Source organism: Scyliorhinus torazame, chromosome 9 (genome assembly GCF_047496885.1).
Source record: "Scyliorhinus torazame isolate Kashiwa2021f chromosome 9, sScyTor2.1, whole genome shotgun sequence".
NCBI lineage: Eukaryota > Metazoa > Chordata > Chondrichthyes > Carcharhiniformes > Scyliorhinidae > Scyliorhinus > Scyliorhinus torazame.
Window position 1 is genome coordinate 240,728,555 of NC_092715.1, and position 13,605 is coordinate 240,742,159.

The 13,605-nt window shown below is 41.9% G+C and overlaps 1 protein-coding gene across 27 annotated transcripts in view; it reads left to right on the forward strand.

The window, feature by feature from the left end:
* LOC140429768 (receptor-type tyrosine-protein phosphatase delta-like) overlaps positions 1-13,605 on the forward strand; it is a 3,491,723-nt gene that overhangs the window by 3,129,341 nt on the left and 348,777 nt on the right. For 15 of the 27 annotated variants that reach the window (XM_072517184.1, XM_072517188.1, XM_072517191.1 and 12 more), the window contains 5 exons: positions 2,966-3,151; positions 4,875-4,892; positions 6,422-6,532; positions 9,669-9,938; positions 11,098-11,679. In XM_072517184.1, coding sequence (XP_072373285.1) covers positions 2,966-3,151; positions 4,875-4,892; positions 6,422-6,532; positions 9,669-9,938; positions 11,098-11,679 — 1,167 coding nt within the window. The remainder of the gene's footprint in view (positions 1-2,965; positions 3,152-4,874; positions 4,893-6,421; positions 6,533-9,668; positions 9,939-11,097; positions 11,680-13,605) is intronic. The other 12 variants (XM_072517189.1, XM_072517190.1, XM_072517200.1 and 9 more) reach the window with 1 other exon arrangement.

The window sequence follows — 13,605 nt, forward strand, 5'->3', positions numbered from 1 at the left end:
AGCATAGAGATTAATGTAAGTGGGTGCCATCAGTGTGCACATGGAATCTGACCCCCTGGTCTTTGGATGATGTTGCCAAGCTCCAACATATAGAAGAAAAGAACATGGACAATCCTCAAGGGTTCCACGGGTAATGGTGCGGGGACCAGCAAAATAAGGCAGTGCCGGAGACTCTCCTTTCTATAATGGGTCAAAGCAGGGTGGTCCCACCAAGCTGGACTTTGAAGGAGAGGCGATTCATGGCGTGGTTTGCTGACCGTGAAGATTGCAAACAAGATGTGGAGGGATTGGGCATCACAATCACTGTCAAAGATAAGCACTTAAGTGTATAAACATGGAATTTGGGGCGATGATTGGGTCCTGCCCTTGTGGGGTGGTTTTCAGAGAACCAACGAAAGGACAGTCAGATCCTAGACTCTGAGAGGGGGATGGCGATGAGTGTCTGTCTGTCTCGCTCTCCAGAAATACTGCCTATCTGCTGGTTTCTGAACCTGAAGGGACCCTGGATGAATCTGCAGTGAAAACCATTACACGCTGAAAACAAAAAACATCTAACAGAAGACATAGATTGAAAAAAGGTGTGTTGGAAGAGGTCCATCTGTAACAAAGACTCTTACATTTTTACTTTCATCATTATTTCACACCCCTCTTTTTCCTTTGGGTTTGCTTGCCTTGTGTGTAAAGGGTGGGACCAGTTAAATGAGCGGGGGGGGGGGGGGGTTAAGGATTTAGATAATAATTGACCAGTTGTATTTCCTGCATATTTAATCATAGTTATTGTTATTAATAAAAGTTAATTGTGTTTAAATTTACAAACCTGGTGACTGTAATTCCCATTGTGTTGCGACTCTGGAATTGACTGTACACTAGCCCAGGGGGACACAACAAAAGTGTCCTCCTTGTTTCCATTGCTTATGTAAAGCATCAACTTGTATAATTTATTCCTGTCAAACTCCTTAGAATAGTCACCGAATCACAGAATTGTTATGCTGCAGTAACAAGTTCGTCCATTGTGTCTGCACCAGCTCTCCATTGGAGCATCATAACTTAGTACCATTCTCTTGCCTTTTCCCCATTCCCTTACTCATTATTTCTATTCAGATAATCATCTAATGCCCACTTGAATGCCTCGCGTGAACCTGCCTCCAACACATTCCAACTCAAAGCACTTGCTGTGCGAGAAAAAGTTTTCTCATGTCACACTTGCAAATCACTTTAAATCTGTGCCCTCTCATTATCGATTCTTATATGAGTGGGAACAGGTTCCCCCTGTCTACTTTATCAGCCCCTTTGTGATTTTGAACATCTCTATCAAATATCCTCTGAGCTGCCTGCTCTCCAAGGAGAACAGCCCCAACCTCTCTGATCTACCCTCACAATTGAAGTTTCTCATCCCTGGAACCATTCTTGTAAATCTCTTCTGCACTCTCTCCACTGCGTTCACATCCTTTCTATAATATGACGCTCAGAACTGTATACAATATTCTAGCTGAGAGCTAGGTTGTGTCTTATTTACGTTCAGCATAAATTCCTAGGTTTTGTACTCTGTGCTGCTATTAGTAAAGCCCATGACACTCTATGTCGTAAAGTACTGAAACTCTATTTAGAAAACATTTAATTGTCCAGGTGTATATGCCACAGCTCTGTTTTGACATGGGCTTCTATTAATGCAGTAGTAGGTTATGGGACATTTCAGTGGTTCGAATCAAAGATTACACAGGCCTGAGGAGGTACCATTTGTCTGATATATATTCAGCTCATCATGCTGTACTTCATATCGGGAACATTCCACATGAGATATACAATAGTATTGAATTGACATTCAACATGGCATTGTGGTGCTGGTGATTGTGTCTCTGCCATTTGCTCCGGCAAATTATTCGGCAAATCCAGTGATTGTCCCTGCTTTAAAAATATGAAAGCAACTCCATCAGCAGTTCAAATTGGGGTCAGTGTCACGTTTGGTCCCCATTGGTAGGAACCTCTTGTTCCAGCTGATAAAAGTTGGATGTCACATTTGGGGGTGGAAGGGGAAGGGGCTGGAGTGAGTGAGAGAACGATCAAACCGAATTGCAACAGAGTTCCATGTTGAGCGTGTTTAGTCGAGTTTTGTCTGGTGCTCGCAGCACCGAGATCCACCGCACTATCTAATTTGCAATCCGGGGCCTCAGCAAGGAATGCCCCATGGAGGCAGCACTTAGTCCAGTTTCCTGCACTGAGGAAGAGTGAGAGGAGATCGTCCCGATCTTTCGACATGACCCCTGGACTTCCCTAAAGCCATAAGGGTGCTTGTGAGCCAGCCCCCACCCTGCAGCCCACCTCACATGGGCAGGGCATCCCCAGGCCTGATACCGGGAAAACTGCCAGCAGTGCTCTGCTAGCTCACAGTGCCGGCTGGGCACCTTGGCAGTGCCACTTGAACATTGAGCTGGAGCCCTGTCCTTTAGTGGCTATATTTGGGGTATCGGACCTGCATGCGCTACGGACGGCGATAGGGGCAGATATCGTGGCCTTCGCCTCGCTTGTTGCTCAGAGGCGAATCCTGATAATTTGGAGGCTGGTGACGCCATCTCGCTTCGGCATGGCTAGGGTATTTAATGGAGTTTTTGCATCTCGAGAAGGTCAAATGCACTGCGAGGGTTTAATTTGAAGGAATTTGCCAGAAATGGCGATTGTTTATATTGTATTTTAAGGAATTGGTTGCTGTCAGCTGTTGGAGGGGAGCAATGGGGGTGGGGGTTGAGTTCGCTGGATTATTGTTTTCGTTCTTTTCGTTTACTCCTGTTGTTTGGATATTTTTTATTTTATGTATATTTTGGTATAAAATGACAAAAGATCAATAAAAATATTTTTTTTAAACATGGAGTTGTGGTCATATATTGACCAGAATTCTTTGGCATTGTTTTGTGATGCTGGGTTATTAATTGACACATGGATGTGACTCTTCTGTTGTCCTTTCTTTCAGAGGATCAGCTTCCTGTGGGTTATCCCACAATAGACATGGGCCCTCAGTTGAAGGTGGTAGAGCGAACGCGCACAGCCACCATGTTGTGCGCAGCGAGTGGTAACCCAGATCCAGAAATTACTTGGTTTAAAGACTTCTTACCTGTTGACACAAGCAGCACTGGACGCATCAAACAGCTACGGTCAGGTAGGGTCTTGTTACTGTTACCACGTGGTAGATTTGTTTTGTAGGTAACATTTTTTTCTATTCCTATCCTCTTTATGTGTACTTTGGTGTGTTGTTCATGTCTGTGATGTTGCCATAGCCTGTTCCAGTGTCTTGTGTGTGCAGCTTCTGTTAATTCCATATTACTCACTGCTGTGACTGTACTTTTGATGATTTTTTAAAAACTGCTTTTAGCAGTACTTAACAGATCCATTTCCTATTTTTTTTTTTGTTTCTTTTTTTCTTTTTTTTACTGATTAAATTCAAAACATTGGGCTTCATTCAGAAGTGCAAGGAGAACCAAATGGTTTTAAGCCTTTTAAAACCAAACTTCAAACTAAAACTAAAACTAAAACCAAGAAACTGCATTTTGTACTGTCTTCTCTACATTTTTTTAACCTAACAAAGAATAGACAGCTGTTTTGTTCCCTCTCATTGACAAAGTGTACTGTACATTTTTTTCCACACCTTATTATACAATGAGATCTTTGGAGACTGACTAAAGTTGATGTTTGTTTTTTGCTCCTGAATCATTTTTCCATTTAGCCACAGTAGTGTGTACGCACTAAAGCCTTCCAGTCTAAATATCAGGATGTACAGAAGCCTGCTTTTCGTGTAGAATCTAGCTTTTTCTGCTATCTTTGACCATGGCCTCCCTTGAAATATCTTTAATATTCTTTATCTGCCTCCCCTAGCTTCTTCTTTTGCTATAGCTGATAGTTGAGCTTTATCTGAACCTCAATTTATTAAGTGACGTGCTAAACATTTGCTAGTGCCCACTGATAGTCTTGTAAGTACCTGTTTGCATTCACAATAGTAACTATTTCTATACTGAGATGTTTGATCACCTGTGTTACCAGGATTCTCAGCTTTGACCTGTCCTGTGATGTTTAAGTCGTCTTGTTAACTGCCTCTTTGCTTGTTGTCAGCACAATTGTGTAAATTAACCTGTTAATGTGAATTAAGATTAATTTTCACCTGTCAAGTAGATGATATAGTTTTAAAGCTTTAATTCTGAAAATTTGTGCCAAATTATAAGGAATATAATAATATTTTTATGCTGTCTTTCTTCTTTCCGTGTTAAATCTCCAGAATCCTTTGGTAAGTGCTTAGTTCTGAAGCGCACTTCACCCCCACTAATTCCATATTCAGATTAAAATGCATGGCATGCATTTTACTAACAGTTAGTGTAGTCACTGGATCTCTCCATAGTGGCACACACTTCCACAAAAACAAGTGCTATCAGCAGTAAGATATACCTGTCGGCAAAACTTGATACACAAACTTCACTTTAGATGTAGTTGAATAGATACCGTAATCCAACCTAAACTGTAGTAGTTATATCCACCAAGCCTACAGTGTTTCCGATATTTGCTTAAACAGTTTTAAATATGTTAAGGGTTCTAGGCTGTCAAACACTATTGTATCTAACCCTTGTGACCAATCTCCTAAGACTTCACTGTCAATTTTCTGCTCTGGCAGAGGCAATGTTGCCAACAGTGGACATTGTCCTTATGGTACAACTTGCTTTACTAACCTAATACTATCTAATATAATCCTGTTTACCAATACAGTAATTCAGCTTCTTTCTAGACCTTTATTCTGTAAATCTAATTTGATTTTATCTTCCAAAGCCCTAGCCTCCTTCTTCTCGTACTAATGCTTCTTCTTTCTAATCTTATTTGCATTCATATTATCCACCCAGGTGGTACACCAATACGAGGTAAGAGTGCTGAACTAACGTTCACAGAATTGATCCTCCTCATTTCTTCTGTCCTTTCATATCTCTCATGTTTGTCATGTAAAGATGTCCATTCTTTCCTGTTTTGCTTTGTCCAGTTTGTTTTCAGTTCAATGATGTTCCTTGTTGTGTCTGCTTTTTTTATTTGTTTTGGATGTAAAGGATTTTGTTTCTGATATGCTTAAGAGACCGCATATCATTGTCCTTTGTCCATATCCAGTCACAGCGTATAATTTTTCCCTCTTTTTTTTATATATATTACTAGAAACTCAGGATAAACTTACTCCCCTTTCCCTTTCTCAAACATGACCTGCGTAGCTGGTTCTTGATCTTGGCCGTAAGATCACATGGTCTGTGGAGCACCTGCAAAAAGACTTGAATAATAATTTTTCTTTTTGCCAGCTTTTTACCCTCTCCCCCTCCCTCAAGGAACGAGTTTTGTCATTTTTCTTCACTTTTTCTTTTTCCCTTCTTCAAGCTCGCACTTTTCAAACACTCCTTATCCAGTTACACGTTTTCAACAAAAAAAAAACCTTTTTCACGGATTTGCGCCTTTCGAGTTTTTCAAGCGGACCTCCTTCTTCAAGACTCGCAAGCCGGAAGCTCCCAGTGAACGTTTTGAGGCAATGGTGAAGATGGTGCCGCTAATTTTTTTTTTCCTTTTTAACACATCATGCAAACACAGACAATAATTTTGGATTTTTTTTTCTTGCATTTTGTGGGCAGACACTAAACTACTAATCCCACTTGTGGATTTTTTCGTGTCTTGGGGCCCTAGAGGGTCCTGCGGCAGAGGTTGGTTGTTCTTTCCAATTGGCTTGGGCCACCACTTTACATTAAGACGAAGTGTGAGTTTTTCTTTACTGATCCAATTTACTCTTATGTATTTTTATTTTTCAGCAAAAGGGTCTGAAAGATTGTAAGTTGCACAATAATTACATTTATGTCCTACAAGGTTGCATGTGTAGCAAGAGTTACTTTTTAAGAAGGTCTTTTGAACAGTATTTTGAGAGATTATGCCTAACTAACCAAAATTCTTTTTTTTTTCACTTTGAGCAGCTTTTTGTGTTTTTGCTGCACATTTTTGACTGAACTCTGAAGAAAATGTTTCTTGAGAACGTGTCTGCCTTTTTCGACATTTCCGAATCTTTGTGGTGACTTTTTTAATGTTAACTCTTTTATTTTACCCAAAAGCCTTGCTCCTTTGAAGCAACCTCACCCAACCATTGACCAGTGAATTTCCCAGAGCAGGATTTCGTTGTGAAAAAAAAATAAAGATCTCCTGCTGGTTTTGATGGTGTGAAATCTGTCCTTCTCTAACTTTACCCATCACATCCACTCTGTCTGCTCACACTAGCAAAGCAATGACTCGACGCTGAATGGAGCTTCGCAGACAAGTCCTTTCATGATGTTGAAAGGATTTGGAAAAAAAAAATGAATAAAAGGACTAAAATGATAAGACAGCCCCTAACGATTTTCTGCGCACATTTCTTTTTCTCTCTCCCATACAGGTGCCCTCCAAATAGATAACAGTGAAGAATCAGACCAAGGGAAATATGAGTGTGTGGCAACCAACAGTGCTGGTACACGTTATTCTGCTCCTGCCAATCTATATGTGAGAGGTAGGAAAAACCAAACCCTGGCATCCACTATTCAGAAAGACTCAGGGCATTGGAAGCATATCTAATTGTAAAAAGTTACTGCACTAGGGAACATAAGGATCTACTCTAGTTGGCTTATTAGTGCACAAACAAAATCTAATAGAATTAAAAGGTACAGTGATTTTTTTAAATAAAAATGCACGCTTGAGCCCAATCTATCCTGTGTGATGGGTTTGTAAGTATAACTTTTTTTTACATTTTAACTTCCTTTTATTTTGCATTAATTTAAATTTGTGCTTTACTTTTTTTTAACTCTTCCTGTTTCATTTAACTTTGTCTTGACTTGATTGCTTGGCGTGCTACTAATCAGCAACAAGTAACTCCAAGCACTGGGGTATGTGTATATATGCACTTGAATCCTGAGATGCAAGGGGGTGGAGATAATAAGTGTGCAAAAGCACTCACTGCCTTCACAAACAAAAACAAGCAGAGCACAATTGATTCTTTTTCTTTTCCTTCTTTACGTATTATGGCAAAACCCGAAAAATCCCTGCCACTCCAGTAATGAACGGAGTTTGAAAGCTGTCCTGTTTTCAGCCTGAATTGTTTCAAGATGCCGAAATTAGCCCACGAAAGTCAGAATGTGGTTTTTGAAACTGTCGACAAAAGTCTCCTTTGGCCACTTCGATCTGAGTGTCTTTCCATTTGTAGCATTTATCAAATCCATGGAATGAGCACAGTGAATCTTTCCAATACTTTTCCAGATAAGAACTGTAATCGAGGACTGTCTAGGGGATGGTGCAAAAATATGATTTTAATACTTTAAAAAAAAATTACAAAGCCAAAAGGGGATAAAAAATCGGAGTGAATTTAACAGCTTTGAGCTCATTACTGCAGTGTAGATGCTCCTAGGCTAAAACTAGCTTCTTCTTGGAATCTTTCACCCCTGCTTTTATTTCCTTTTCCGTCTTTAACAGCGGAGGGCTTGAAGATTGCAAACTATCCAGAAAGCCAAGTGATCTTAATTTCTAGGTAATGGCGTTAACCCTCTGGCATTAGGGAGGGTGAATTAATTTTTTTCGTTCAAATGGACTGAAAATTTCAAAATGATGCTAGTTGTAGCTCTTGTCACCATCGTAACGTCAAACAAATGGTGATTTTGGAAGTTGAGGTAGGAAGGCTTAATCAGAGCGAGATAAAATGTACTAGTAGCAGTTGAAAGCCTTGATACGGCCTTTTTACTCTCTCTGTGTTTCCCTTGTTTTTCTCCTTTCCTCATTTCATTGTGTTCTGCATCAAACCCCCTACATCCCTCAGAGCTGCGAGAAGGTTGGTGTGTTTTTTACTTTTTACCCACCTTACGAAATATTGATTGAAATAGCCCGAAAAAATCTGAAATGAATGAAGCTGCATTGTGGCCTTTGATTAATGCTATGCCTTATATAATGCTCTGGTCATGGCTGCTGGCACTTGTGCGCTTATGGGATCAGACAGTGGTGCATGTTGGAAGCGAATATGCAATGGGACGCATGGCAAGCTGTGGTCTGCTAAACCGGTCAGTGTTCCTGCTCTGTTATTCTCACTGATGCCTGTTGCTCAGAGAAACCTACTAAATTCAGAGTATTGTGCTATTTATTTAGTACAAATCTTCCAAAAGCATGAATAAATAGACTTCTTGTTCAGTTTCTGTTTTCTATAGAAAAAGATTACATTCCCTTGTCCTGCAAATTCTATATTAATACTGGCTGCTTACTGCCTTGCTTTTGTACTGTCTTGCTCCTTGTCTAGAGACTGCTTGTTCCCTTACCCACGCTGACAACCATCATTGCTCACAAGGTCATAATGGGTCACTGCTAAAAAAAAACTTTGCAGCATATATTTTTCTAAACAGCCCTTGTATATTGCAAAGTTAATCAACCTGGGGACGGACTCTATGAGAGATTTAGTCTCACATTTATGTGACAATGTTTCTTTTCTAATATTTTATCTGGTTTGAACTGTCTCCTTCGACTGTGCTAGCAAATTACAAAGCCGGCTCAATCTACAATGTTGCACATTTAACCAAGTTCACTGACACAGGCATTTGAGCAAATCTTAATGTGTATACTAAGCAGGAACACTGATTATATAATGCTTTCTTAAACTTTCAGTCTTTTGTTCCCTGTGTGTGTGGTCCAGTCTCATCAATGTGCTTAAATGCAATATGTTTTAACTGATTACATGACCTATTTGCAGAAATACAGAATGCAAATAACACTAACTTGTTAATGTGGCATGCATTAGCTTCTACTCAATGTGAATGCATAGTCCCTATGAATGCAGATAGCGAAACTTTGCTTCTTGGCCTGACTTTTCCTACTTTAGATTTAAAATGTAATACTATAGTGCTAGCATACTCTAATATGCGCCTGCGAAGTTCCTTCCATTCCTCCCCAATCCCCTTAGATCTTGGACTATATTTTCAACATTGATTTTGTTTTACTTTGCTGTTTGTTTTATTTCTTTAATGTTTTCCCTGTCCCTTTCCTAAATTGTCTTCAGCATGGTGGTATATTACAGTCAGCCATATGCTTGCTTGCATGACCAGACCCCCAGTTAAAGTACCCGGCTTTGCCTTGTTATCTGATGTGCATATATGTTTACATGTTAGTGTGAGGTCTTGAAGCTGCATCCACTTTGACTGAGTCTGAAAGCAAACGAGTTGCACTTTCAATGTACTGTAGATGACGTGTACCAGGGCTCTGATGTGACAATGTGGTCAAGCACATTTACTCACATCAACTGCAAGTACGCAGCATTGAAGTTGGTTTTGTACTCAACTCAAGCATGCTGTTGATCCTCCAGTCCTTTCTTCTGTGCACATTTATTAATATATCTTCTGCATGGTGTTTGTGTATTGTTAGTCTGTAGTTTAGTCCATTTGTGGGAACCTGATAGGTTTGATCTAAACTGATGTAAGATTAGAACTGATGCAAACATAATTGAAAAATTCTATAAAAATTAGTTATTTTACAAACCACTAGCTGGTATTTAACGTCAACTATATAATGTAGCTCTATGTTGAAATAAGCGTACTGTAGAATGCATGTCGTGCATATTGTATGTGGACGAAGCCCTGTTTTTGTACATGTTATTACCTTCTTGTGTTTTGTTACAGTTCGGCGTGTCGCACCGAGATTCTCTATCCCTCCGACAAGTCACGAGATCATGCCTGGTGGAAGCGTCAATATAACCTGTGTTGCTGTGGGTTCCCCAATGCCTTACGTGAAATGGATGCTGGGAGCAGAAGACTTGACTCCCGAGGATGACATGCCAATTGGACGAAATGTTCTGGAGCTGAACAATGTCAGAGAGTCTGCAAATTATACATGTGTTGCCATGTCGACACTTGGAGTCATAGAAGCATTTTCTGAAGTCACTGTTAAAGGTGAATAATAATTGCTTTTTAAAATCGTAGGCCTGAAACAAACCTCATGTGCTGTAACTGAGTGGCAGTCAGAGTCAGATTGCCACTCCACTTCTAGTTACTTGCCTTAAAATGAAGCCACTCCTTTATTGCTCGACATTCTGACTCAGGCTGGAGTGGGAAAGGTGTGGTGCAGCAGGTTCAGCTTCCTGAGAGCTTGTGTCAAGGGCAGCTGAGTTGGGAACCCCTTATTTTGCAGCATTAGCAGCCGCAAAGCAGATATAAACCTATCCAGTCATGTTGAGAAGCCAGAGCGAGAGTATGTTTGTAAGGTAAGTGGGTAAGATGGGGAGTGGTCAGTGGGAATGGGTAGTGAGGGGTTGGTTCACTGGGGCGTGGTCAGTCGAAGGGAGGGTCAGGTGCTGTAAGGTGGATGAAGGGGGTTTCCGTGTGGTCAGAGCGATGGTGGTCAGTGAAGAGGGGAGGGTCAAGGGGAGTCAGAAGGTCGGGAGGGCAGTCGGGTGTTGGGGAGGTAGTCGTGGGGTGTGGATGTAGTCGGGGTGCAGTTGCAGAGGAGAGGCAAAGGTGATCAGTGGGGTAGGGAGGGCAGGAGGGTGCTGGGGAACCAGTCGGGGCTGGGGTGTTAGTCCAGAGATCCTGCGGGGAGTTGGGGTTGGTCCCGTGCGGGAGTTCATGAGTATTAAAATTACCCAGAATTTAGAAGTGCTTTTAATTGTAACCTTTTCTTAGTAATTATTACGGAAAAATGGTCAGAATCATCCGAAGTTTATGATTTAAATCGGGGTGTCAGTAGTTTGAACTGCCTGTGCAATCGCCATACAGTCCTTAATTTAGTTACAATAATAAACTGTGTAGATAGGGTAGTAGCATATTTGTTGGGCGTAATCAGTGGTCATGGGTAATTCAAACTATTATCAAAATAGCACATTATATTCCAGTATATTCCAGTATATTCCAATCAAATGTTGCGAATTCTTTTAATAATGTAAACATGTGATAATAATTGAAACTTAATTACAGCATTAAACATCTAATGTCAAAGCGTCTGCTTTGTGTTGTAGGGTAGATGAACGCTATTTAACTGTACAGATAAAAATATAACATATCTACATTTTTACCTGAAGCTGTACTTATATCATGTTTTTATCTTTGTTTTTAGCTTTGCCAAAACCCCCAGGCACCCCTGTCGTAACTGAAACCACAGCAACAAGTGTCACATTGACTTGGGACTCGGGGAACCCAGAGCCTGTGGCGCACTATATTGTACAGCACAAGCCCAAATATTCAGATACGCCATTTCAAGAGATTGATGGGGTAGCTACAACACGGTACAGTGTTGGAGGACTAAGCCCTTACTCAGATTATGAATTCAGAGTAATTGCAGTGAATAATATTGGGCAAGGGCCGCCAAGTGAACCAGTAGAAACACGGACTGGCGAGCAGGCCCCTTCCAGCCCACCTCGTTCTGTACAAGCACGCATGCTCAGCACCACCACCATGTTAATTCAGTGGGAGGAGCCAGAGGAAGCCAATGGGCAGATCCGTGGATACAGAGTTTATTACACAATGGATCCCCAACAGCACATTAACAACTGGCAGAAGCATAATGTAGATGACAGTATGCTGACAACGATTGCGAACTTGACCCCGGAAACAACTTACACCGTCCGTGTGCTGGCTTTCACTTCAGTTGGGGATGGACCACATTCACCTGAAATACAGGTTAAAACTCAACAAGGAGGTGAGTTGCTGACCTGGGAGCTTTTGTTCTCTAATTTTTTATTCATGTTTTCCTATTGTTAACTGTCAGATACTTTTATCTCAATTTTTCTTTATTGACAGTACCTTGTCAAAGATTACATTGATGGTGTGGTGTTTGCACGCTACTCTGTTACAATGGCACGTGGCTTGGTTTACCAATGATGCTGGACAGTAGTCTTATGAAGGCAGATTGAGCAGCTCGGGCCTATACTCTCTCCAGTTTAGCTGATTGAGAGGAGATATAATTGAGGTCTATAAGATGATAAAAAGTATTGACAAGAGTGGCTGCTTCCTCTTGTGGTGCAATCTAGAATGAGAGGTCATAGTTTTAGGATAAGGGGTATCAGAGATGAAGAGAAGTTACATCTCTCAAAGAGTTGTGAATCTTTGGAATTCACTACCCCAGAGTGCAGTGGATGCAGGGTCATTGAGCAAATTTAAGGAGGAGACAGGCAGATTCTTAATTAGTAATGGGTTGAAGGGTTATGGAGAATGGATGGCAAAGTGGAGTTGAGGCCGAGGTGAAATCAGCCATGATCATATTGAATGGCAGAGTGGGCTCGAGGGACTAATCTGCCTAATCCTGCTCCTAGTTCTGAGCAACCTTCCCAGCAACCTTCATGCTCAAATGGTCCGATCAGCAATAAGACAGACTATGGAAGATACTACGTTTTTTATTTATAAATTTAGAGTACCCAATTCATTTTTTCCAATTAAGGGGCAATTTTAGCATAGCCAATCCACCTAGCCTGCACATCTTTGGGTTGTGGGGGCGAAACGCACGCAAACCCGAGGAAAATGTGCAAACTCCACATGGACAGTGACCCAGAGCCGGGATCGAACCTGGGACCTCGGCGCTGTGAGGCAGCAGTGCTACTCACTGCACCACTGTGCTGCCCTGGAAGATACTACGTTAACGGGATGGTACGTGATCTAGAAACAGGCTCCAAGCATCAATACGAAAGAAGATTTATAACTAACAATAAAAAGGGCAGTAACATATTTCACAATTATGGCAGGAAGAATGAATTGGGAAATCTCAACATAATAATCCCAGAAATGCCCAAGGTGTGATTAAAAATTCCATTCTGCAATAAACAAGGTTCTTACCGGCGGGACCTGGCACCGGGAGCGGCCTGCGGAGTCCTCGGGGGCGGGGGGGGGGATCTGGCCCCGGGGTGGGGGGGGGGCCACGGTGGCCTGGCCCGCGATCAGGGCCCACCGATCTGCGAGCGGGCCTGTGCCTTGGGGGCACTGTTGCCCTCTGCGCCGGCCGCTGGATAGCTCCGCCATGGCCGGCGCGGAAAAGAAACCTCCTGCGCATGCGCAGGAATCACGCCAGCGGTTCTGGGAACACGCTGGCACCCCTGCGCATGCGCCAACTCGCGGAGGCCCTTCGGCGCCAGTTGGCGCGGTGCCAACCACTCCAGTGCCGGCCTAGTCCCATCCTCCGCACCTTCTGGGAGGCCCGATGCCGGAGTGGTTCATGCCACGCTTTGGCACTGGTACGGCCCGCCCGCTCCGCGGATACTGGAGAATCCCGGCCAATAATTCGCTTTGGGAGAATGTCCACTCTACGAAAAGTGTCAATCAAACGAGACTATGAATTGACATTGTGGGCCTAAAAAGATGCCAGGCAATAGGGAGATTGACAAGATCAAGGGGGTTCATAACAGTTACGAATTATCTGACTGCTTGAAGAAGTTATTAGAAATGGTTAATAAGGAAGAGAATGTGAGGGTGGATTATTTTTAATTTTAAGAACAGGGTGCATTTATTGTGGAAAAGAGAGTATATAAATTTGCCTTTTGGAAATTTACTTCAAACTTAACATCACTTTTTTCTTTGTCAAGGGGATCTGTTAGGAAAGAGTTAATGTTCCCCGATGCTTAAGTTAGAACTGGAG